Below are 21,735 nucleotides of genomic sequence, written 5' to 3'. Positions count from 1 at the left end.
GTGTTTGAGTACTCACAGAACGACTTCCACGTGGTCCAGCGCCCACTGGTCATGTCCTGCGCCGTCGTGACGTGGTTGCCACCATCGCAGCATCACTCCTTTAACCCTTGCCTCTCTGGAGAAAGCAGAAATACTGAGAATCATACCATTTTATTCAGTGTGTATTGTAACAATCAATTGGAATAATGATTAAAGTATTTATAACACAAAACCATCCAGTAATTAGATACAGCTGCTCTTACAGTGGAATGTTGTAGGAAACCCTCTGGGCCTTTATGAAGTCTTTAGGCTGGTGCTGGGCGATGACGTTCCAGCTGACTCCGTTGTTGACACTGTACTGCAGCAGCACTGCTCGATCGACTGTGTCGGCCCGCTCTAGAGCGATGTTACAACTGTCTGTCTGTGCCACGCTGCCAATCTGCAGCACAAACATGATCTTACTGCAGGGGGACACAGAAAGAATGGCAAAGGTTAGAGGAAGACGTCAGCGTCGGAGTAGTCATACATGTTGCTTTAGCATTCCGAAGAAAGATGAAACACTCAATGTAACTGCCCCCTTACTGGTTTTTGTTAGCATGTTTATCACGCATACATTTTGGATCATCAATTTTAATATCTCACCTAGACTCGTAAATATACAATGCTCAACCAAGAGAAAGACACAGAGCAAATATGACCAACATGGGAGAGTTCAAAGGTAAAAACTCGGGATGTTCAATACAACTTATCAAAACCTGTATAAGAGAGCAGCCAATACTAATATTGCGAGTGCCAGAAATAAGGCGACGTTTCTGCTCAGTACTACCCCATCCCTAGTAAAAACATGCTGAGAAAAAATGAACACAAAGGTTTGTTTCACATACTCATTAAAATAAATAACTATTTTCACAAAAGATGAGCATTCGAGAAGGTATGGCCTGACATGAAAAAAAAAATGGAACATGAATGGAGTAAGGTTAATGAAATCGTGGATTCTAAGGATATGCAGCAAGATAACAACCTAACAAACCAGCATGCCTCTGAATAGCTAAAAACAACAATAACAATAAATAAATACAGTAAATGGGACTGCTAAATCAAAGTTCAACGTTAAATCTAATTGGTATTCTGTGGTATACTCAAAAAATGAGCATTTTCTCTAAAATATACTGAATCCCAGTTTTTGCAAATGCTTCATTTCAATTAATAATGCAACAACCAAAGCTCAAGGGGAGAGTTAATTTTTCACGCAGGGACAGATATTTAAGAATTGCTGAAAAAAAATACTGAAATCATGATCAGGAAGTGGGGGCAATACTTTTCCCACAGCAGTCTGCGGTCACGAGGTTACTGTGAGCACACCATCGTGTGGTTTTTGTTTTGGTTGTACCTGTACCTGGCTCGAGTGAGGTCCAGGGGTTTAGTAACAGCCTGCCTCATCTTACAGCCATTAAAATAAAGTGAGTCTCCGTGGGCATGCGGTGACAGCTGTCCACATCCGCTGCCCACTCCTCCACCCTGAATCAGCTGCCAGCTCTCTGGGGACACGCTGCCCGACTCAAAGTTGTCCTTGATGGAGCTGGGCAAGTCTCTGCTCGAGAGGGAACAGTCATCACCTGAAATGATGGAAATTGGTTGGCTTGTTGTGACCATATTGCAAAATTGATTCATGATATAGAGAGAATTAGCAGAATTGACTCCAGTCAAACAGCTTGGTTAAAAATCTGAAATAACTAAATTCACATTTTGTAGTTTTAATACAATTTGGGACCTACCGTGATATCCCTCATCACAAATGCAGACCACTCCACTTGTGCAATAGCCATGTCCACTGCAGATTCCTGGGCAGGCCTCGCCGATGTAAACGCGATCCACTCCCCAGCTCTGACGCTCTCCCGTTGCCTCTTTTTGAATCCAGCGGAACTGTGTCGCCCTGGAAAAAGGGACGCAAAGCTAGAATGCTGACATGTTAAAATTCAAATGGCAGTACAAAAAAATAGATGTGGTTCTATGAAATAGCTTGTAAAAAAAAACATGGGATTTATTTCTACAAAAAAATAATTATGGTTTCCATTATTAATTAATAATAGAAAACAAATACATACTATTACATTATTCAAAACAAGTTTGCTTTTTTTTCTTCCTCCTATTCTGGGACAATACTGACTTTTATTTGGTCAACTACAGCATAGCTCCTCTGTTTGTAGCCATTATATTTGATGGAATAAAAGGATCCCATTATTACTAAACTTATTGACACATTTTGCCCACTGTTGACTGAAAATGACATCAAGTATGCTTAAGGCTTAATTATCTACCAATCACAGCTAAGCTTGAAAATGTCACATGACCAAACTTAGAAAACAGTTGAGCTGTGATTGATTGGTTGCTGCCTAAATCAAGAGCACATGTGATGTCATTTCCCATCAACCATTTTCCACATATGTGTTTTTTAACATAATAATTGTATATGAAAAATAATCTATCAAATTAATTATGAACATTGTATTACAGTCTAAAATAAAATGAACCAAAACAAGCCAATTAGAGGTACAAAAGGACCAAGCTAATATCTGGGTCAATTTCACCCAAGTTTCAGTAGTTTTATACAAACCAAGTCAATATTTGACGTTGTCTTGTACAAAACGACCCATTATTATTCTGTGTAAAACAACACAGAAAGTTGGGTCAGATTGCCCCACAGATTGGGTCAGTCCTTTTTTGACAAAAAATTGGGTTAGTTTTAACCCAGTGGTTCTCAATTATAATTAATTATTTTGCAAACCAACCCATAGGAAAGAGAAAACATTTCACGCCCTCCCCCACTTGCCATGCCGACCACAAATAAGATTATTATCAATAAAAATTGTGTAAGTATAGCTAAAGCTGTATCTTTTTTTAACATTGACAAAAGGAAAAGCAATACAAACCAACTTTTAACAACTGTCAACTATTTTTTTACAGTTACCTTTTACGACTGAAAATGGCTGAATAAATTTGGTATCTCTTTAAATTCCCCAGTCCTACCCTGAAGAGACATGGTCAGGCAGTTGAATGGTGACCCTGGTCCATGTTGAGCTGTTGACAGGACTGAAGATGGTGGACTCATGGAACTGGAAGGGTGAGCAGCCCACGTTGTTGACTGAGGAGGGGAGGCACTCAGACTGTACCAACTGCCAAGAATCAGACCTGAAGGAGAGCGAGACAAACGTTCAATTCCATAAAAAAAACACAGTCATTGTGATTTACCAATGTCTACCTCGCATCCTTCCTGAACTGCAGCAGGACAGAATGATGGTCCTGACATGTGTCTGCCTCACATCCCACTACGATCTACAACAATTAGAACTCAATATAAAATATCACCTCAATGGCAGGAGCCACACAAGAGATACAAACGCAGGTTTTAATACTTTGAACTGTAAAATATATCCAGGCTGGACTATTAGCTCTCGTGTGGCGAGGATGTTGTGCGTCCGATCTTGGTTCTTGTTAGGCCAGTAAAGGTGGAATGAGGGGTTTCCACAAAAGCCTGCAGCTCGCACAGCGTTCGGGTAGAAGCTCCAGCTTTCCTCATGAGACACACCCTCTGCAAAACAGACAAAACATAAAGAGAGCTGCTCTCTTCTTCGGTTTTCTTTCTATCATTAACTTACCATCATCAAAAGTGTCAAGCAGGGTTGATGGATTAATGTCTGACCCTCCAACCAAGATGTTGTCTATGGCCCATTGGGCTCTTTCCAGGCTGGGAGAGGCCAAGCCGGACGAAATTGTGAAGGGCTGCCACCAGCGTAGGCGAGTGGCGTTGGTCATGGCTCCCTCTGGCAGGACGATGTAATCTCTCCGAACAGACACATACTTCAGATAGTCCATCTCATGCAGTAGGATCCATGAAATGCCTAAAGAGTACACAAATATGTTTGCAGAGTGCCAGAGAGGAGCCTGGGATATATTTTGAAGCACACCTCCATCAGTAGAGTAATCCAGCAGCACTCCTTCTTTTCGACATGTTGGACGGTGGCACATGGACATGTTATTTTCACTTCCAATCCTGGCCCAATACTCCACAAACCTATAGCCACAGAACAGATCATGACAGTTTATCATGGCTAAAGCGGGATACAAATGGAAATGGGACAAAAGCCAATGAGGACATCTCAGAAACAAATAAAATAGAAATTGCCTGAGTTCAGTGTTTTTTTTAGTATGCCCCTACTAAGTCATTCAACTCAGTAAAAATGATAAGGAAAATAGTTTGCAACCAAAAAAACAAAAACATTTCCCAGACTTTGATACTGACTTAGCTCCCCGAAGATCGAGGTCGGCGGTAACAGCTTGTCTGGCGTCAGCTCCTCCAAAATATAGGGCTGTCCCCTCTACCAACACACCACAGTCTGTGCAGGGTCGACCTCCTTCTAGAACTTGCCACTGAGACCCGGCTGTTCCTTCCCAGTCAAAACGCTCTTTCAAAGATGACTACAGGAGAAAAGATTGCGTAAAAACAAATATTTTTTTTTGTAACTTTTTTTAATCACACGTTTTTGTTTGATCACATTTTTTGTTTGAGCATAGGCCATACAAAATCTGTATTTTACAACAAAATTCTAGATAATATGAAATATTCATATATTCTTTATAATCACATATACCCACACACACACACATATATATATATATATATATATATATATATATATATATATATATATATATATATATATATATATATATATATATATATATATATATGATTAGAAATTGTGAAATTGAGATAATAATAATAAAGGTAATAAGAGGATAATTAATTACAATCTGTCCATGTTTAGCTCACCCAATCCCATCTCAACTAAAAAATTCTTAAAAAAGAGTCTTTTTTTTTTTAGATACATTCTCTTATTGTGGGTGATGAAAGATTGATGTGCAACGCAAATGTGGCTTGAGTCTTTTTTATTTTTTTAAAGGGTTAGTAAGGGTTAGTAATCTTTTACAATCTACTCTATTTGAGACTAGTCCCAGATGCTGACTGCAAATTTTAGTTTCGACCATCAGGAGGAACGGTGCAGTTGTCGATCGCCAAATAGTCCACACAGTCCATCCTGTCTGTCGCAGACTTGCTGAAATGTGGAGTGTTCTCGGATTTACTTTGCTAAAGAGCTTTGCAATGGCTCGCTACATTACTGTCTTTGTTGTCACATCCTGTGTGCTTTGCATTTATGTGGTAGGCTAAATTTGAATTGCTTCTGTGGAAAGCAAGCTTCTTACAACGGCTGTACATCACTCCACCATTATCAAAGCTGCCATTTGCACATTTATTAAAGTTAAATTTACCAATCATCAGACCGCCAAATCTATACTATATTTTCTATACTATCTTCTGTCAGTCTACCCACAACAGAAAGCTGCCAGGCTAACCTAAACACAATGACAGCCAATTAGTGTCCATTTCCTTATGTTATTGAGCTTTGTTTTCCAACCTGCACAACTCGAGTACAAGAGGATCGCTTGGTAAAAATGGCATAAGGCTTGAACTATGACTGTAATAGCTCGATTACAATTAATGTTATTCTGACACCCGTAATTTATAGAGCATTTTCACATGAACAGAATGTTCTTACTTTGATCCCAGGGTGGAAAAGAGCTTAAGAAAAAGAGCTTAAGAATAAGAAAAAGAGCTTAAAGGCCATTATAAAAGCCACAGACTACCTTTAGCGCTGTGCTGGCATAGCAGTTTGGACCGGTGAATCCTGGGTCACAGAGGCAACGTTGATCCAAGCAGTCTCCATGTCCACCACAATGGCTCGCACACGCGGGCCCGATGTAAAAGTTCTCCACACCCCACTGAACGTCTGAGTGCTGTTGGTAGAACCTGAAGCGTACTGAACTAAAGGACAGGAGAAGCAGGCTGAATCCTTTGGGTCGTGTAAGAGTTTAGTCCAACAACATGCATCTGCCTTTTCTAAGATTTATATGACAAAGGTTTAAATCATTGATGTTGTAACAATAAATAGACTTATCAATAATTAATGATGACGCATTAAATATGAAACGCCTTGCATGTTTAGAAACGTCTTGACCTACGTGCCAGCAAGGCTGTCAGGCAGGGGATAGACAGCCCGCTTCCATCCTTCTGCAGGGAAGAAGACTGACGGCTGCGAGACATGTCCTCCACAGCGGGGATCAGCGGGCAAACACTGAGGAACCAGGTACTTCCACGTCACGCCGTAGTCTGCAGAGTACTGAACATGGACCTGCCTGTCTGCGGCACGATCTGGCACGACGCAGCCCACTGCAATCTACAAGGACACACATAGAACATTTTGTTGCAACATCAGGTAAGGGAAAATGCCCATACCAGCCACAACATAGAGTACAACTGCACAATGGTATGAAGGTCACCCATCCATTTTCAACATCACATGTGTTTTATGGTATAGTGAAGTAATGAAGAAGTATGGTGATATTTAAGTTGCCAAGTGTGGGCAGCTACATTTAAAAAAAAATATATATATTATTGGCCCACTGGGCATGCAGTATATATGATCAAATTCCTGAGATGGTTGTTGCATTGATTGATCTTTCAAATTCATATGGTCTCAAATATATTGTGAAATTTAATGTTTTCACAATTAAAAATGCATGGATGTGAAGTGAAGGTCATTAAGGTCATAAAACATCACCCACAACTTCGTGGATGATGCACAGTTTTGTATTTATCATTCAACATTATGATGCGAAATGCCAAAATACAAAAATGTGCACATATGTGCCTAGTTTGATTTATTACATTCTGTTTTGATTATCATTTGTTATTCACCAAATAATTCCACGAATCATTCTTCATAAAGTATTTGACTTAAGTATTATTTATAAATCAGATAATTAAAAAAAACAAAAACAAAAAAAAGAACACTGAATGAAAGTCTCCAAACTTTTGACTGGTACTGTTTGTAGTGATTTTCAAATGAATTTGTACCTAGTGCATAAATACATTAGTGTTTAGGGAATTTTCTGGAAGTTAAAAAAAAAAGAGTAAAACAGTACAATTAACTATTTGACACGCATTAATTTTTCACCCATCCATCCATAATGTATATTGTATTAAAGAGAATGCTTAGTTAAAATTATTTACTGATGTAGCATTGTTTTGTGTTCATTTATCTAAAGCTTAAAATATTCAAATGTAAATGAGCCAATATAACATTTATTTTTCTTACTTACAAATATGATGAGAATTCATTCTTACCAAATAATATATATTACATGCAAATTTAAACTTTACATTTTTGTATTTTTACACATGGTACATTTGATATTTAAAATTCAGATGTTGAGCAATTTGGCCAGCCCTGCCAGGGTGAACATTTGTATTTTTTGCTCATGAATTACCTTAAACTGCATGACCCAACCCTTTTCGGGGATAATGTCGTGCGTGACAGCATAGACCTCTCTTCCATCAGCATTGCCACACACCATCACTCCATCAGGGGAGCTGCAGAAACGCTGCACTGAGCAGTCTTCTGAGAACAACCAATGGTCGCTCACTGACAACAACCAAAGAAAAATAAAAAACAGCATATTCTTATTCGCTTCCTTCAAAATGTTGACTGGAATGATGCTATGATTGAGAAATTCAAAGCAACTGTACCGTACCTATTGGAGTTTCTTCTAACTCGCCCAGGTCACTGCTTGGTCCTGAGGTCTCATCAGCTGGAGCTCTCTCATGGTTGGGCAGCGCCACACCACCGAAGGTGTCGGAAATCTGCGCCCGCGTGTCTGAACCCGCGATGAGGACGTTATCTAGAGCCCAGTCACTCTGGTCCACGCCGTCGTGCTGAGGTTGCCACCAGCGCACACGCACGCCTTCTTGTCGGGCAGCAGGAGGCAGCAGAACGTTCACAAAGCTGAACACATAATAGCAAATAGGGGGTTTATGAAACGGAAGGCCCACATCATTTGCAAGACATGGTCCTCTCAGTTCCATTCATAAAAATAGTTAGATTTGAAAGCACTCACCCAGGCTTTGTGTACAGATCATAGAAAATCTCTGTCAGCAGGTGCCAATGAATTCCTCCGTTCAAACTGTATTCCAGGAGCACCCCTTGGTTACGGTTGCTCGGTGGAATCATGCAGCCGTACATGAAGTAGAACTGGATGAATTCGGCGTTGGTCAGGTTGAGATCTACTGTTACCAACTGACGGCTGCAACTCTGCATAGACACACAAAGTAAAGAATATTTGTGCTAAATGAAGAAAAAAAACAAAACACAAAAGAAACAACAAATACATACGCCACTAAAGTGCAGAGCAGCTCCGGAGGCCACAGCTCCACACACGGTGCTGAGTTTGCCACCGGTCAGTGTGTGCCAGTGACCAAGTGAAGGAGCCCGACTGAAGCTGTCCTTTAACTGGGAGGGGAGCGGAGCTAACGGCTCATCACAGTACTCACCACCCCACTCTGGATCACACCTGAAATGACAGACAGACAGATAGATGCATGATGTGTCATCCAGCTTGAGAAATGCTGCCGTATGTTACTTACACGCAAGTGCTCTGTTGGCATCGTCCATGTCCAGAACACATATCAGGACAACCATCTCCAATATAGAGGTTATCCAGAGCCCAAGTCTGCTGTTTGTCAAATGGAGCCTGCTGGAACCAACGGAATCTTGTGGCTGGAGACCTACAAATGTAAACCATTAATAATAATAATTCTTCCATCATCATCACAATTTCTATAGCTGGTTATCAACACTAGGGTCGCTGGTTTGTTGGTGCTTATACCAACTGTCTATAGGCAGTAGGCAGGGGACACCCTGTTCTGGATGCCAGCCAATTTGAGGGCACACAGGGACGGACAACCATTCATGCACCTATGGACTGTTTAGTCTCCAAGACACCTATCATACATGTTTTTGGAATGTGGGAGGAGCTTGGAGAAAGCCCTCGCAGGCACAGGGAGAACATGCAAACCCCACTCAGGAAGGCCAAAGCAAAAATTATTTAAATCATAAACTCTGCCCGCCTGTCATTACAGGCTCCTGTTTGGTCAACATGTGATGACCGTTAAACGAGGGCAACTTCAGTTCAGGAGAGCGAACCTCCTTGTGTCTCCCAACTACAGGCCCTTTAAGAGAATCTACCACGACAGCGAATGAGCATCCTGTTTCAGTTTGATGGCGGGAGGTGGGGCTCGCTGCTGCAGAGACTTGGGAAACGTTAGCGCTGGTATACTTCCGGTTTAAACTTGTGATTTAGAACATACTAAACATCCATTCATCCATCCATTTTCTGAAACCGCTTATCCTCACCTGGGGCGCAGGCTTGCTAGTGCCTATTCCTGCGGGTGTCAGGCAGTAGGCAGGGGACACCCTGAATTGGTTGCTAGGCAGTTGCAGGGCACACAGAGACAAACAACATTCACGCACCCAATCACGCCTAAGGACAATTTAATAAGTCCAATTCGCCTGGCATGCATGTTTTTGGAGTGTGGGAAGAAGCTGCAGTGTCCGGAGGGAACCCATGTGGGCTTGGGGAGAACATACAAACTCGACACAGCAAGCTCAGAGCCAGGTGGATTCGAACTCGGGTCCCTTTAACTGTGAGGCGGACGCGCTATTCACTGCACCACATACTAAACATTATTACAATAATATAAACTCCTTTGATACAAGAAAGGAGCAGCGCAGACCTTGCGTATGATGGGATGTGTAGAGTCACCCGACCCCACTTGTTGTATGTATCAGAAATGAGCAGCCTCTGCAAAGTGTAGGAGGAGCAGTCGGGGCTTGTCGGTAAACAGTCTCGAACAACAGGGTGCCACGTCAGACCTAAATCCAGAGAGTACTCCAGCTCCACAGCTGCAAAGAGATTAGAGAAACTGCAACATGTATGTATACTGTTGAAGAGGACTTTCTAAGGCAAAGAGTATTCTCATCTACATGTCATGTTGCTTACAATAGCAGGAGTTGGTTACAGAGCAAGATGCCGAAAAATCAAACTGGATGAATGCATCATGCCCCAAACTGATGTCAGTGGTGACTGCATAGCGAGTATTGGACTTCTCGATGAACGCAAAAGCAGGTCCATCTGAGCCACAAACTGGCATTCTGGTTCCTCCTGGATGGAGGAGCCATGAACGTCCATCAATGGAGGAGAAATCATCTTCAAGAGGTCCCCAGCCACTGGCACTACCGCCAACCACCACCTGATGGTTGAAGACAGTTAAAAATGTACAAAATGTAAAGTTGAATTGTTGGCCGCCGACTTCCTGAACAGCACCTGGTCAATCACCCATGGACTGTAAAACTGTCCATTCTCAGAAGGCTGCCACCAACGCAGGCAAGTGGACGAAGTGCGGGCGCGTAGTGGGATCTCGAGGGCCACCAGACGAGCCTGGTTACTGCTGTTGCTGAAGAGAAATTCCTGAAGGAGACCCCATGTCAGACCTCCATTCAGAGAGTACTGCAGCAGAACTGGCTGAGAGCGAGGGTCCGGTGCTGCCTTGCCGCAGCCGAGGCGGAGGAAAAACTGAACAAACCTGGTGTCATAAATAGTCTTGGTTACAATCCATGGACAGTGAAAAAAAGGGCGATGAGCATGTGGCAGTTCTTTACGGTTTTTGCCTGTATCAGCAAGAATAATTGAATGTTTTTTCATGCTGTATTTAATTCAACTCAAAACATTTAACTCCCACATCCATGAATGACTGCATTTACATATGTCGGACGCTGGTGGCAGGAAAAAAAAAAGAGCCGATTAATTGCAACATGAAGCAACCGCAGTAGTTCAGGGGTACCTGGGTGAAAACACATTTCACAGTACGTAAAAAGGTTGAGCACTTTCGTTGCAAGACAATGCTAAAAATACCTGGCATTAGACAAGTCCAATTCATTGGTGACTAGCATGCGGAGCCCATCCTCACTGAAGAACAGATGGTTCCCGCTGGACATGATACCACATTTTCTGGATGGTTTACCACCACTCAGCTGCCTAAAAAGGTCAACATCAACTGCCCCACCTAATTGCAAACCAAAGTTTCTGTTACATGATGACAACACAACACCTGAGGTACTGTTGCTATTCTGCAGTGTAGTATACCTTCAAAGTCCTCTTTGAGAAAGTCTGGGTTGGGAATGGCAGGCACAGAGCAATCACTTCCAGAGTAACCAGGGTCACACATACAATGTGTGCCCCCTACACAGGCTCCATGGCCGCTGCACATGTCCTGACACTGAGGGCCAATATAAACATTGTCTAGAGCCCATGTTGGAGGAGCGGATCCGGTTGAAAAGAAACCCTGATACCAACGGAACCTCACAGACCTGTAGGGCCAAAATACAAATAGATTGTGAAGTGTTACACTTAGACTGAATGAGTGTGTTAGAGGTTGCACTGGCGCTCACCCGCAGAGACGAAGCTTGCCAAAGTGTATGACCTCTCTCCTCCACCCCTGTGTGGTGCCCGGGAAGTAAACACTGGCCGGGTGGAGCTCGGTGGAACAAAGGGAAGATGGCTGTGGCCCACCCGCACACAGGGGCACCAGCAGGTGCCACGTAGCACCGAAGTCCCGCGAGAACTCAAGTCGCACCGGATGAGCCGAGGAGCTTTCGGCCGTACAGCCGACATTTATCTGTGGGGAAAACAAGACATCAGCTAGGATTGCCCGCCGTGATTTATGCATTTAATGAGTGAGCTGATTGTTTTTTGGGGGAAGAAATCATCAAGAATGTTTGTGTACCTCAAACTGGATGATTGTGTTCTCATTCACGTCTATGTCCCGGGTGGTGATGGAGTGTTCCCCCAGCTCGCTGGAAACAAACACCATGGCTGACTCATCCTCCTCCCTGCAACACAGACACACAAACAAAAAGATTAGTCAAGGTAATAATCTCGGTTTTCGAGATCATATCACTCGGGTTCACTGATTACATTGTAAACGTGATTATGCAAAGCAAGACTGTCTTTGTAAACATTCAAAGTGAAACACTTTTCTTACAAGCCGCTCTTCTGGTAGGGGCAGTAGAGGCCGGTATTGCCTCCAGGGTAGAAAAGCCAGTTGGACTCATTCGGGCCGTCTTCAAAGGTGTCTATAACCATTAGGGGGTTGTGCAAGGAGCTACCATCAATGATGAGATCATCTATCACCCATACCTCTTCCTTTTTACCTGATGGGCAAGAAATGATATTCATTATTTAACATTAAATAAAGTAACAATCAGGTGCTCCTCAAGCATTTTGTACCATCATATTGCAATTTTTGGGGCACCTGTAGTTTATGACGTTGATTTAGCAGAAATGGCTCCTTTCATTTTTTTATATATTTTTTGCAGTGTCTTTCACTTTTGCAAAACTTAAACTAAGCAAAACAAAAATTTAAATGCACAAAACATGGCTTTAAAATAACCACACGTAAAAAAACTCTGCTATATAAGTAATTTGAAGAACTTATGACTTTATATTACTAGAATTTTAAACCTTTATTGATTTGAAAAGTAGAATTATTTTCCATGCAAGAAACAACTGAGTACTGTATGTCAAAGATCAGCAAGGAAATTGACCTGACAGCATTATGTTTTTTTTTTTTTTTTTTTTTTAAGTAACTCTAAATCCTCCCGACTGGACATGTTCATGGGTAAAAATGCCTCACAGTTTTCTATTAAAAACACCGCCGCCCTGCCATTAGGGACTAAAGCCAAGTAATCATTAATACCAGCATTAAATTCAGAAGAATAGAGGTGATTGTCAACCATTTTCCAAAATAGCCCAACTTGTGACATAACCGCTTGTAGATGTGTATTTTTCCAAAGGGTACTAAGTTTAGGTATGCAACAAGGATGCTGATCTATGAGATATGATATAATATTTGAAAATATGGGATACATTTCTATTTGAAATTAATTGCAGTCACATCCAGATCCCAGCTAGAAGAAGTTACTTTTTGTTTATAGCATTTGACACACACAGAAAATGTTCAACATGAAAATAATTTGATGACTTTGTTTTCAAAAGAGATTTGGATCGATGATGTTTCTCCTCACCACTGTTGTAAGGCTGCCAGAGTCTGAAGCGGGTGGCATTGGTCTGAGCGCTTGTAGGAAGGGGCAAGTGAAGGAACAGGTTGTCCGTGGAAGCTGGGAAGTAAAACTCATCCAATAGTAGCCAGCTGATTCCCCCATTCACTGAATACTGCAGCAGCACTGAGTGGGAGCGCTCAGGTACACCTATGATTCCATAAAAATGACAGCAACATTATTAATTATTGTCCAAGCGACAACATTAACCAATCTTATACCCTTTGTGATGAACTTGAAGGAGAATTGAATGTAGAGAGTGTTCGTGCAATCAAGATCTCTTGACACTATCATACGCAGACCATCCTGCATAGAGAAAATAATTTCACATGACAAAAGCCTTTCAACTGTGAAATTGCAAACTTGACTTTGAAGACAGGTACCCCTTTGAAAATGAGTGCGGTTCCAGATTTAAGAGGCTCCCCACTCAGAGTTCCCCTCTCAGCTCCATAAACTTCAGGCCAAGTCTCCTGCTGCAAGTGTTCATTAAAGTCTTCCCTCAAAACAGACGGGAGTGGGGCCGAGGGCACGCAGTGTGCACCCTCATAACCTTTGTCACACCTATACAGGATGAGAACTTCTTAACATGAATGTCGTGACAACACAACATAAAGACAACGCATCTAGTTTAACATTCATGTCGCACTTACACACAATGTCCGTTGTCACACAGACCATGACCGGAACACATCCAAGGACAACCAGGTGCAAGTAAGACATTATCCAGAGCCCAACCCTCAGCCCCTGGGGTAAAATGTGTTTGGATCCAACGGAATCGAGTTCTCGGAGAACTGAAGTATCGAGACCAAAAAATGAGCATTAATATGTACATAGCATCAGAATAAGAGATTGCGTCTCATGCATACTTTGCAGCACTTGGCAGGTACACAGTGATCCTCTTCCAGTGTTTGTATTGTGTGGAAGTATAGACGGAACTCTGGGTATAAGCAGCGCAACCGATGGCTGGAGGAACACACTCCGGGGTAATGAGGGACCAGTGACGTCCACAGTCTGTGGAATACTCCAGGCGCACACCATGGGAAAAGGAGGTGGACTTGCTGCAGCCCATACTCAGCTCAAACTGCAGGAAGGAAGAGCCCGACACCTCAAAGTCCCAGCTCTCTGCATACCTTGGCTTTTCTGCATGGCATGAAAACATCACTTTCCACATCTCGCAGGTATGAAGGAATTGTACATATCACAACGAGTATTTTCATATTCAGGTTAAATTAGAAGTCAAGTCAAAAAATAATTTTACAATACAAAACCCAGTCTTCTAATTTATATCTTGTTAGTGGAAGTTTACTTAAGCAACAAAATGTACCCCTATAATCCATCTCACTTGCTACTTGAGTAAAAATGACATTACAGTAGCTCAAGGCTCAGGTAACAACCAATCACTTGCTTGCAAAATATGTCAAAGGGAAACATAAAAGTCTCATTTTTATTATTTCATTTTAATTTCTACATTTATTATGCCTTGAATTAGAAGATAAGTGTCTTTTCCTACACATTTTTATTTTCATTTTGATGCATTGACATACCAACCACTCGAATAGAAGACGGAAGCTTTGTTACTTGATTATGTATTGTAAACATAATTGACTTAATGGACCATTTATTGTAATTAGTTGGCTATCAAAGTAATTTCACCCTCATTATTCTTCTTGATATATGTCAGATATTATAGGCCTTCGCAGCACAGATTTAGCGTGGAGCATGATGTTGTTGTCGCTTCCTTGATATTGCTGCGTAGTTACACGGAAGCCAACAGACAGATATATATTTTATATCGATTCTGAATCGTAGCACATGATAATCTAATTTCTTCTATCAATCATTTTATTGGCACACCTCTAGTAAACAGAGTATAGCAATATAAATAGATGGGGTGCACAGAACATATTAAATAAAGAAAATTTTGACTTGTCTTCCATCTTAACAAAGAACACAAAAAGTCAGGCAGTGTAGAAAATTCTCACCTGAATAATATTTGAGAATAAATGCAATAATTTCAAAGAATCTTATGAGGTCTGTGATCAAAGTTCTTACAGGAGCACATTGTCTATAGATGTATTGTCAAATAACTCATGCTATGCACTACCAAAGAATAAGCCTACTTGAAAGCCTTATTTCCAGAAAGTAAATGTGCTCACAGCTTGGTCTGCTCATAAAAAATAGGCAGGATGTTCAATCAAGTTTGCCCTTATTTATAATGCGCCATTCATGGCGCCACGGTAAATGGGTTATTTGGTTTCAGGCTGTTGTGAGTTATGTTGCTCTGAAGCCATTTCATTGCTGTTCTCTATGCTGTATAAATAGAAAATGTAATTGGAATGTCCTTTTAATGCATGTGTGTAAGTTGGGTGTGTTTGTTTGTGTGACTCACTATCGATGGCTTCAGAGTTGAAGGTCAATGCTGTGTCCAGGGACAAACAGTCCACAGTCACCTCCCCACCCTGAATGCGGTACCAGTTGTGCCTCAGAGGTGTGGTGCCGTCAAACTTGTCATGGAAACCAGTTCTGGAGCTGTCGTTCATCCCAATTAGGACATCATCCAAAGCCCACTGGGCTGAGTGTTTCCCTAAAAACCGAACCCAAAAAACAACACAATAAATCTAAGAAAAAAAAAAAAAAAAAGATTTTAGTACCGCTGTACTAAACTGCACGAACCTTGTTGTGGCTGCCACCACCGAAACACTGTGTAAGGGGATTTAGCATGTGGTGGCAATTCAATGGTCACCACTTGAGGTTCCAAGAAGGAACTGAAGTCCAGCTCTCGCAGGAAATGCCATTGGACACCATTATTAGTGGAAAACTGTACAAGGACACCTGAAGACAAATATACATTAAATAAGATCACAATTGAAAATTACTAAACCCAGAAGTAAATTGACCCTAATATACAGTCGAGTATTGGAATTATAGCAGTGTACCTTCGTTGCGTGAACGGGGCCTGGTGCAAGTGGGTCCCAAACTTTTACTGCCTATTCGAATGTAGAATTGCGCCAACCTGTGTGTAAATGAGAGAAGATTTATAAATCAGGCTCTCGCCTACTATGGCTTGATTCAAAAACCTGAAGAACAAAAAAGGAATTCACCCACCGAGTGTTGGTGGTGTCAAGGGGCACAGTGCGAGCCTCCCTCCTGCCGGGGCTGCTGAAGTAAAGCGCTTTGCCCTCACTGATTATGCCACAACCACCGCCTATTTGTCCTCCACTTAGGCTTTGCCAAAGTGGACTTAGCTTGCCCTCAAAGCTTTCCGTCAGCTCAGTGGGACTGGCAACAGATGGAACACAGCTATCCTGTTCCACTACAAGGAAACATAGCAATTCAAGTTTGTAACCAAAGTCACAAATATTTCCACTTTATTATATCTAACTATCTAGCGATTTACCTGTGTAACCCATGTCACAAAAGCAGACTCCAGAAATGCAATCACCATGCCCGCCACAATGATTCGGACATGGCTCGGATATGTATACTCCGTCCAGTGCAAAAGCAGGGGCATCTCTGTAAATGCTGCTCTCCTGGAACCAGCGGAACCGGGTTTTACTGGAGAAATGGAAGAAATAGTATAGAGTAGTATAAATAGTTAGACATGTTAGTCTAAAAAGGTTTGCCAAAAATAGGCTGTATGAAATGGTGAAAAATGTTATGGGGACCTGTGGAGATAAGACCAAAAAAGCTTTATTCGAACTGTTCCACAGTCATAAATATCTTGAAAAGGTCAAAATTTGTGGCAACTGAAAAATCTAGATCTACAATTAATTATTTGATTAGAAAGCACACCAAGGCTTCTAAAAATATAGTACACCATGGATCAGGGGAAGCTAAACGTTTAGGTTCAAGGGGCACATTTGCTTTTTTGGGCCATGTAAGTCTTAAATGAGTATTTATGTGGCTGCATGCAAGATAAACTTGAGCTGCTTCTGTGGTAAGCAAGATCCATTTGGACATTTTTTTAGATTAGATTTTAGATTTGCCATTCATCGGGCCGACAACTCCTTACACTAACTTAAATGCCAAACACAATGACAGCCAACCCCCAAAAACACAAGCCAAAGTTGCATAATACATGAAAGATTGCCATTTAAAAAATATAACATTTTAACTAAGACTGTAAGTAATGGATCACAAATAATCAGTTAATCTGACACAACTACAAGAAACTTCACAGGACTCTGATAATGTAATATCTCCTTGGGCTTTAGACCCGTTGGAAATACCATCGTATGACTGTTATCATAGCTACCTGGCTGCAACATTGCGTGGAATGACCACAGTCACCCTGGTCCACTCTTCATAATCCCCAGTGTTGTACACACTGGGCTCTCGAAGCTCCCGGCCACTGCCTTCACAGTTCCCTGCTCCTGGGGATCCGGGGTAACAGCCCTCTTTTACCAAGGCCCATGTGCGACCTGCATCATGGGAGTACTGCAGCAGGACTGGGGCAGACGCACTGAATTCTGACTCACACCCTATGTTTAACTAGCAAAGAAATAATGGAATAATAACAGTTAATACATATTTCACAGACTTAACAAATTAAAAGGGTGCAGTCTTAATAACGTTCAAAATACCCACCTTAAACTGAAGGGTGTAGCCAGGGCGCAGGGCAAGGTCTCTGGTGACCGCCACCCTGTCACCATCAGAGCGCCCAAACACCATGGAAGATGCAGTCGGAGCACAGAAGCTGTCATTACTGTCCCTCTCCATGCCCTCATTACCCAGCATCAGCCACACACTCATCTGGTTCAGCGGGTAGTCGAAAGCCGGCTTCTCATAAAAGTTCTGACGGATGGGGTTTAGTCATTAGTGTGCCAAAAGTATTCGCAGCACTTAAATCGATCCACATTTTATGTTACAGCCTGATTCTAAAATGTAACAAAACCACTGTTTTTAGTAAAAATACATTAATACCTGTGGCAAAGTAGGGCTTGCCATGGGTATGATGTGCTTCTCCCTCTCAGATAAAATTATGACATCATCTATTGCCCACTGGTCATAGCCTTCTCCAGAGTGAAGAGGCTGCCACCAGCGAAATCTAGTGCAGGGTGTCTTTGAGGCCAAAGGAAGCTCATAGTGGACGAAGCTGTTCAGGAAAAGATTGAAATTATCCATGTGAAAGAACCAGCTTTGTTCGACATTAGCACTGTTCGTCTTACCGGGGTTTGGTGAAATCTGTGAAGTACATCTCGGCGATGAGGCCCCAGCTGATGCCGCCGTCATTACTGTACTGCAGCAGGACTCCCTCCTCCCTGCTATCAGCCTGGTTGCAATCCGCCCAGTCGCCACCCACACGCAGGTAGAACTGCACAAACTCAGCCCATTCCGTGTCCAGGTCCCAACTCACCAGCTGCCGCAGGCCAGCCTGATGTCACACAAATTTAACATGAAAGATGATCCTCCGTAACCAGTATGTCCCTGTTATGTAAGTGTTATAGAACCAAATCAAGTATTTGGAAGTGACTAAATATAAGATTAGGCTATTCTGTACCTTGCTAAAGTAGAGGGACGAACCGGATGAAACCACCCCGCAGCCGACATCGGGATTGACCACCTCACCGCCAATCACTTCCTGCCAAGTGACCGGAAGTGCATCCTGGGACTCAAAATCTGAGAGCACACTGGACGAGAGCTGGGAGGAGGGCAAGCAGTCTGTTCCAGAGAAGCTGTCGTCACACCTGCCACGCAAGACCTTTCATGTATCAAAACCACAAGTCCAATTCATCTAAATACGGTGACCTTAAATATTTACCTGCAATGTCCGTGGTCACACCAGCCATGCCCATGGCACATATTAGGACATTGCTGGCCGATATAAATGTCGTCTAGGGCCCACTCGTCCTGCTCTCCGTAGTAGTTCTGGATCCATCGAAAGCGCGTGGCGCTAGACCTGAATGCAGATGATACCAAGACATGCTTTATGTTGCCCAAAAATTAGCAAACCCTGAATTCTCCTGGAATTTTCATGCAATCATTTCAAGTACAACATGATAACATGTGAACTACATTGTTGGCAACGGATAAATATCGTGCTTGCTTGTGCAGCTGTACAACCATGACAAACGCCCTAAAATCACCTCAGACCCACTTTTGACCACGGCTGTTTTATTACTAAATTACAGCCATGACCCTGTGACTTATCACCACACTGCAGGATATTAAAGGGTGCTTATCTGTAAGTAAGAAGGTCAGAGTGATCTGTGTGCTGCTTTAGGTGTGCTGATATATGTGCAACCTATGGCTGATGGCACAGGCAATCATCGTATGTCGGGAGAGATGACAGGTTCATAATGCCAATGGGTTTGGCAATGTCCAAAGGGTGAGTAATGGAATGTTTTGTAGGCTAAAAATCATGTACTGGACCAAATGAGGCTCTAGGGTCAGGTTGATAACCTTTACAAAATATATGCGGAGGCCTGGGACTTTCTTCTTCTTACAAAGTATTATTATTATTATATTCACTATTTTTATTCCAAATGGCATCAGCCAAAAGTCACAAAAATGGAACTTGTGAATAGATTACTGTAACATAGCAAACAGAAAAGTATGACATTAGGAGATAACAGCCTGTAGTGTGACATCATTTGAAGGAAATGTGACTAAAGACAACACAAAGGCTAAAAACAAAAAATAAAGCGGCACATTTTCATAGGTCGACGTACAAGAATATATTTTTTTTGTGTGGCAATAGTCCCCAATGCAACCTTAAATTAACTGTAAGGATTTAAAGTGCAAGATTCCTGCTTTAGTATTCCGTGTAAATCGATGCGTTCAAGTGTTACGTATTTCAACTTTTTCATCGCGGTTAGCATTTTTCTTGTAAACATTACCTCAAAATGATTTGTTGTTGTAATGATATCCTAGTAATCAATGTTTTGGTTGGAACGATGAAGAGTAAATAAAAGTTAAATAGAAATTTATAGATGTTTTATATGGACTATATATTATGCAGATTAAGCAGAATAAACTGCTACAAGAACAACATCTACAATTATTACCAGTACGTAAAAGTTACATAAAGTTGTGTTACCATGTCTTTTGAGGCAGAGACAGAGTGATACGTCTCCAATTTGTGAATTCTGATGGGTGGTACACACTGGGCGCTGTAAACTCAGAGCAGCTTGGCATGCCAGGCAGACAGGTCTAAGTGATGGAGAGCAAGGTCATTATGAACAAACAGTGCCATCATAATCTGTCACTCAGTGCATTTTTGTTCATTTTAACTGTAGCAACAATTATTAACACTAGAATACAATATAGATTGAGTATTTGGGCCTGTGGAGGACAGCATTTCAACGCACAAAAATCATGCTTGACACATACGTTCTGAGATTCCTAAGTCATAAAATATTTTTATATCATACAAAAAAAATCTGTGCTTTAATGGTAAGAAAATAAGCTACTTAAAAAATAAAGTCTTAGCTCTGTATTTGCTGAAAGGAGATCATCTGTGATTAAGCAAAGTGCTGCATTTTAAGTATCTCATTATTTCAACAAGGGGACTTTGTTAGTGAAAGCGACTTGTATTATGAAAACAATATATAGATTTCCTTGCTCCTCCAAGATAGTAAAAAAAAAAAAAAAGCCTGTGAACTAAGTCTTTTCATTACTTTTCCATCATGCTCATACTTTTCAGGATCACAAGGAGCTGGAGAATGGAGTCGGACAAATTAATGACTACACTTCCATGCAGTGTTTTAATGGTTTTAAAATGGTTTTTAAAACTAAGAATTTACTGTAATTTTATGACAAAGGGGGGTATTATTCCTCTTTCTTACCTCTTTGACCAAGTGCCAAGTGAGGCCATGATTGGTGGAGAACTCCAGGCGGACCTGAGTATCAATGTGAGGGGACGACTCGCGACCGCAGCCCATAACTAGTGAGAACTGTAGACTGTAGGATGCCCCAATCTGCATTGACTGAGTCTCCACATAGCGAATACTCGAACCAGGGCTGGGCTCACCTGAAAAACTGGAGGGCAACATTAAGAAAAACTGTCCATCATGATCAGCCTTTTAATGGCTAACTAGTTATAACGTGACTTCAGGACAACTATTAGTTTACCTGAGCGTCCAATCATGCTGGCAGTAGGGCTGGACATGACCAAGGTAAAAACCAAGACTTTGTGTAACATCCAAAACGTTGCTGAAATCCAGACTAATGGTGTTGAACAGCACAGATGTCATGCTGATCTCATCTAGCGCCCAGACGTCATGACTGCGCCCTGAATGGTAAGGCTGCCACCAGCGGAACTGCACACCAAACTTTCGAGCACCAGCTGGGAGCTCGACTGACACAATTCTATTCAGGAGGGGGAGAATATACTGTGTTAAAATTCTAAATATTTTCTATGGTAACGAAAACATTAATAAAGTACTGTCATGTGAGGATTTAGACCCAGAAGGACATATGACACAAAAAATAAGAAGTCTTTACCAAAAAAAAAATCAAAGGTTATTTAGACTTTTAAATAACACATTGAGCATTGGAAACTAGACTGAGAAACCCGGACTCAAAAACTAGACTCAGAAAGCTAGACACAGAAAGAAACTTTGAAGATAGGTTGACATTACTGTTTTAGAGCTTATGACATTGAGCAATTAAAACTTGCTGCATTCGAGGAAGGTGGGAAGTCTGGGTTTTCCAACCTCCAACAAAGAAAAGTGCACAGAGCACC

The 21,735-nt window shown here is 41.7% G+C and overlaps 1 protein-coding gene across 1 annotated transcript in view; it reads right to left on the bottom strand.

The window, feature by feature from the left end:
- LOC148422225 (reelin-like) overlaps positions 1 to 21,735 on the bottom strand; it is a 35,768-nt gene that overhangs the window by 6,753 nt on the left and 7,280 nt on the right. The window contains exons 13-56 of the mRNA XM_088416586.1: positions 21,123 to 21,359; positions 20,837 to 21,029; positions 20,089 to 20,201; positions 18,811 to 18,948; positions 18,550 to 18,736; positions 18,218 to 18,423; positions 17,973 to 18,144; positions 17,637 to 17,843; positions 17,305 to 17,540; positions 16,447 to 16,604; positions 16,155 to 16,362; positions 15,986 to 16,062; positions 15,723 to 15,881; positions 15,439 to 15,633; positions 13,916 to 14,189; positions 13,700 to 13,840; positions 13,433 to 13,610; positions 13,271 to 13,355; positions 13,017 to 13,199; positions 11,975 to 12,143; positions 11,717 to 11,822; positions 11,382 to 11,608; positions 11,077 to 11,300; positions 10,846 to 10,996; positions 10,258 to 10,516; positions 9,934 to 10,183; positions 9,668 to 9,836; positions 8,519 to 8,659; positions 8,268 to 8,445; positions 7,993 to 8,186; positions 7,630 to 7,880; positions 7,366 to 7,520; positions 6,058 to 6,272; positions 5,683 to 5,860; positions 4,280 to 4,455; positions 3,945 to 4,051; positions 3,636 to 3,878; positions 3,393 to 3,568; positions 3,239 to 3,312; positions 3,007 to 3,168; positions 1,755 to 1,912; positions 1,370 to 1,595; positions 243 to 440; positions 17 to 115 (exon numbers count right to left, since the gene is read on the bottom strand). Of these exons, the coding sequence (XP_088272712.1) occupies positions 17 to 115; positions 243 to 440; positions 1,370 to 1,595; positions 1,755 to 1,912; positions 3,007 to 3,168; positions 3,239 to 3,312; positions 3,393 to 3,568; positions 3,636 to 3,878; positions 3,945 to 4,051; positions 4,280 to 4,455; positions 5,683 to 5,860; positions 6,058 to 6,272; positions 7,366 to 7,520; positions 7,630 to 7,880; positions 7,993 to 8,186; positions 8,268 to 8,445; positions 8,519 to 8,659; positions 9,668 to 9,836; positions 9,934 to 10,183; positions 10,258 to 10,516; positions 10,846 to 10,996; positions 11,077 to 11,300; positions 11,382 to 11,608; positions 11,717 to 11,822; positions 11,975 to 12,143; positions 13,017 to 13,199; positions 13,271 to 13,355; positions 13,433 to 13,610; positions 13,700 to 13,840; positions 13,916 to 14,189; positions 15,439 to 15,633; positions 15,723 to 15,881; positions 15,986 to 16,062; positions 16,155 to 16,362; positions 16,447 to 16,604; positions 17,305 to 17,540; positions 17,637 to 17,843; positions 17,973 to 18,144; positions 18,218 to 18,423; positions 18,550 to 18,736; positions 18,811 to 18,948; positions 20,089 to 20,201; positions 20,837 to 21,029; positions 21,123 to 21,359 (7,833 nt within the window). The remainder of the gene's footprint in view (positions 1 to 16; positions 116 to 242; positions 441 to 1,369; positions 1,596 to 1,754; positions 1,913 to 3,006; positions 3,169 to 3,238; positions 3,313 to 3,392; positions 3,569 to 3,635; positions 3,879 to 3,944; positions 4,052 to 4,279; positions 4,456 to 5,682; positions 5,861 to 6,057; positions 6,273 to 7,365; positions 7,521 to 7,629; positions 7,881 to 7,992; positions 8,187 to 8,267; positions 8,446 to 8,518; positions 8,660 to 9,667; positions 9,837 to 9,933; positions 10,184 to 10,257; positions 10,517 to 10,845; positions 10,997 to 11,076; positions 11,301 to 11,381; positions 11,609 to 11,716; positions 11,823 to 11,974; positions 12,144 to 13,016; positions 13,200 to 13,270; positions 13,356 to 13,432; positions 13,611 to 13,699; positions 13,841 to 13,915; positions 14,190 to 15,438; positions 15,634 to 15,722; positions 15,882 to 15,985; positions 16,063 to 16,154; positions 16,363 to 16,446; positions 16,605 to 17,304; positions 17,541 to 17,636; positions 17,844 to 17,972; positions 18,145 to 18,217; positions 18,424 to 18,549; positions 18,737 to 18,810; positions 18,949 to 20,088; positions 20,202 to 20,836; positions 21,030 to 21,122; positions 21,360 to 21,735) is intronic.

This window comes from Hippichthys cyanospilos, chromosome 6 (genome assembly GCF_059441005.1).
Source record: "Hippichthys cyanospilos isolate Australia breed blue-spotted pipefish chromosome 6, RoL_Hcya_1.0, whole genome shotgun sequence".
NCBI lineage: Eukaryota > Metazoa > Chordata > Actinopteri > Syngnathiformes > Syngnathidae > Hippichthys > Hippichthys cyanospilos.
Note: the sequence above shows the minus strand (reverse complement) of the source record. Positions and strands in the feature narration are given on the sequence as shown.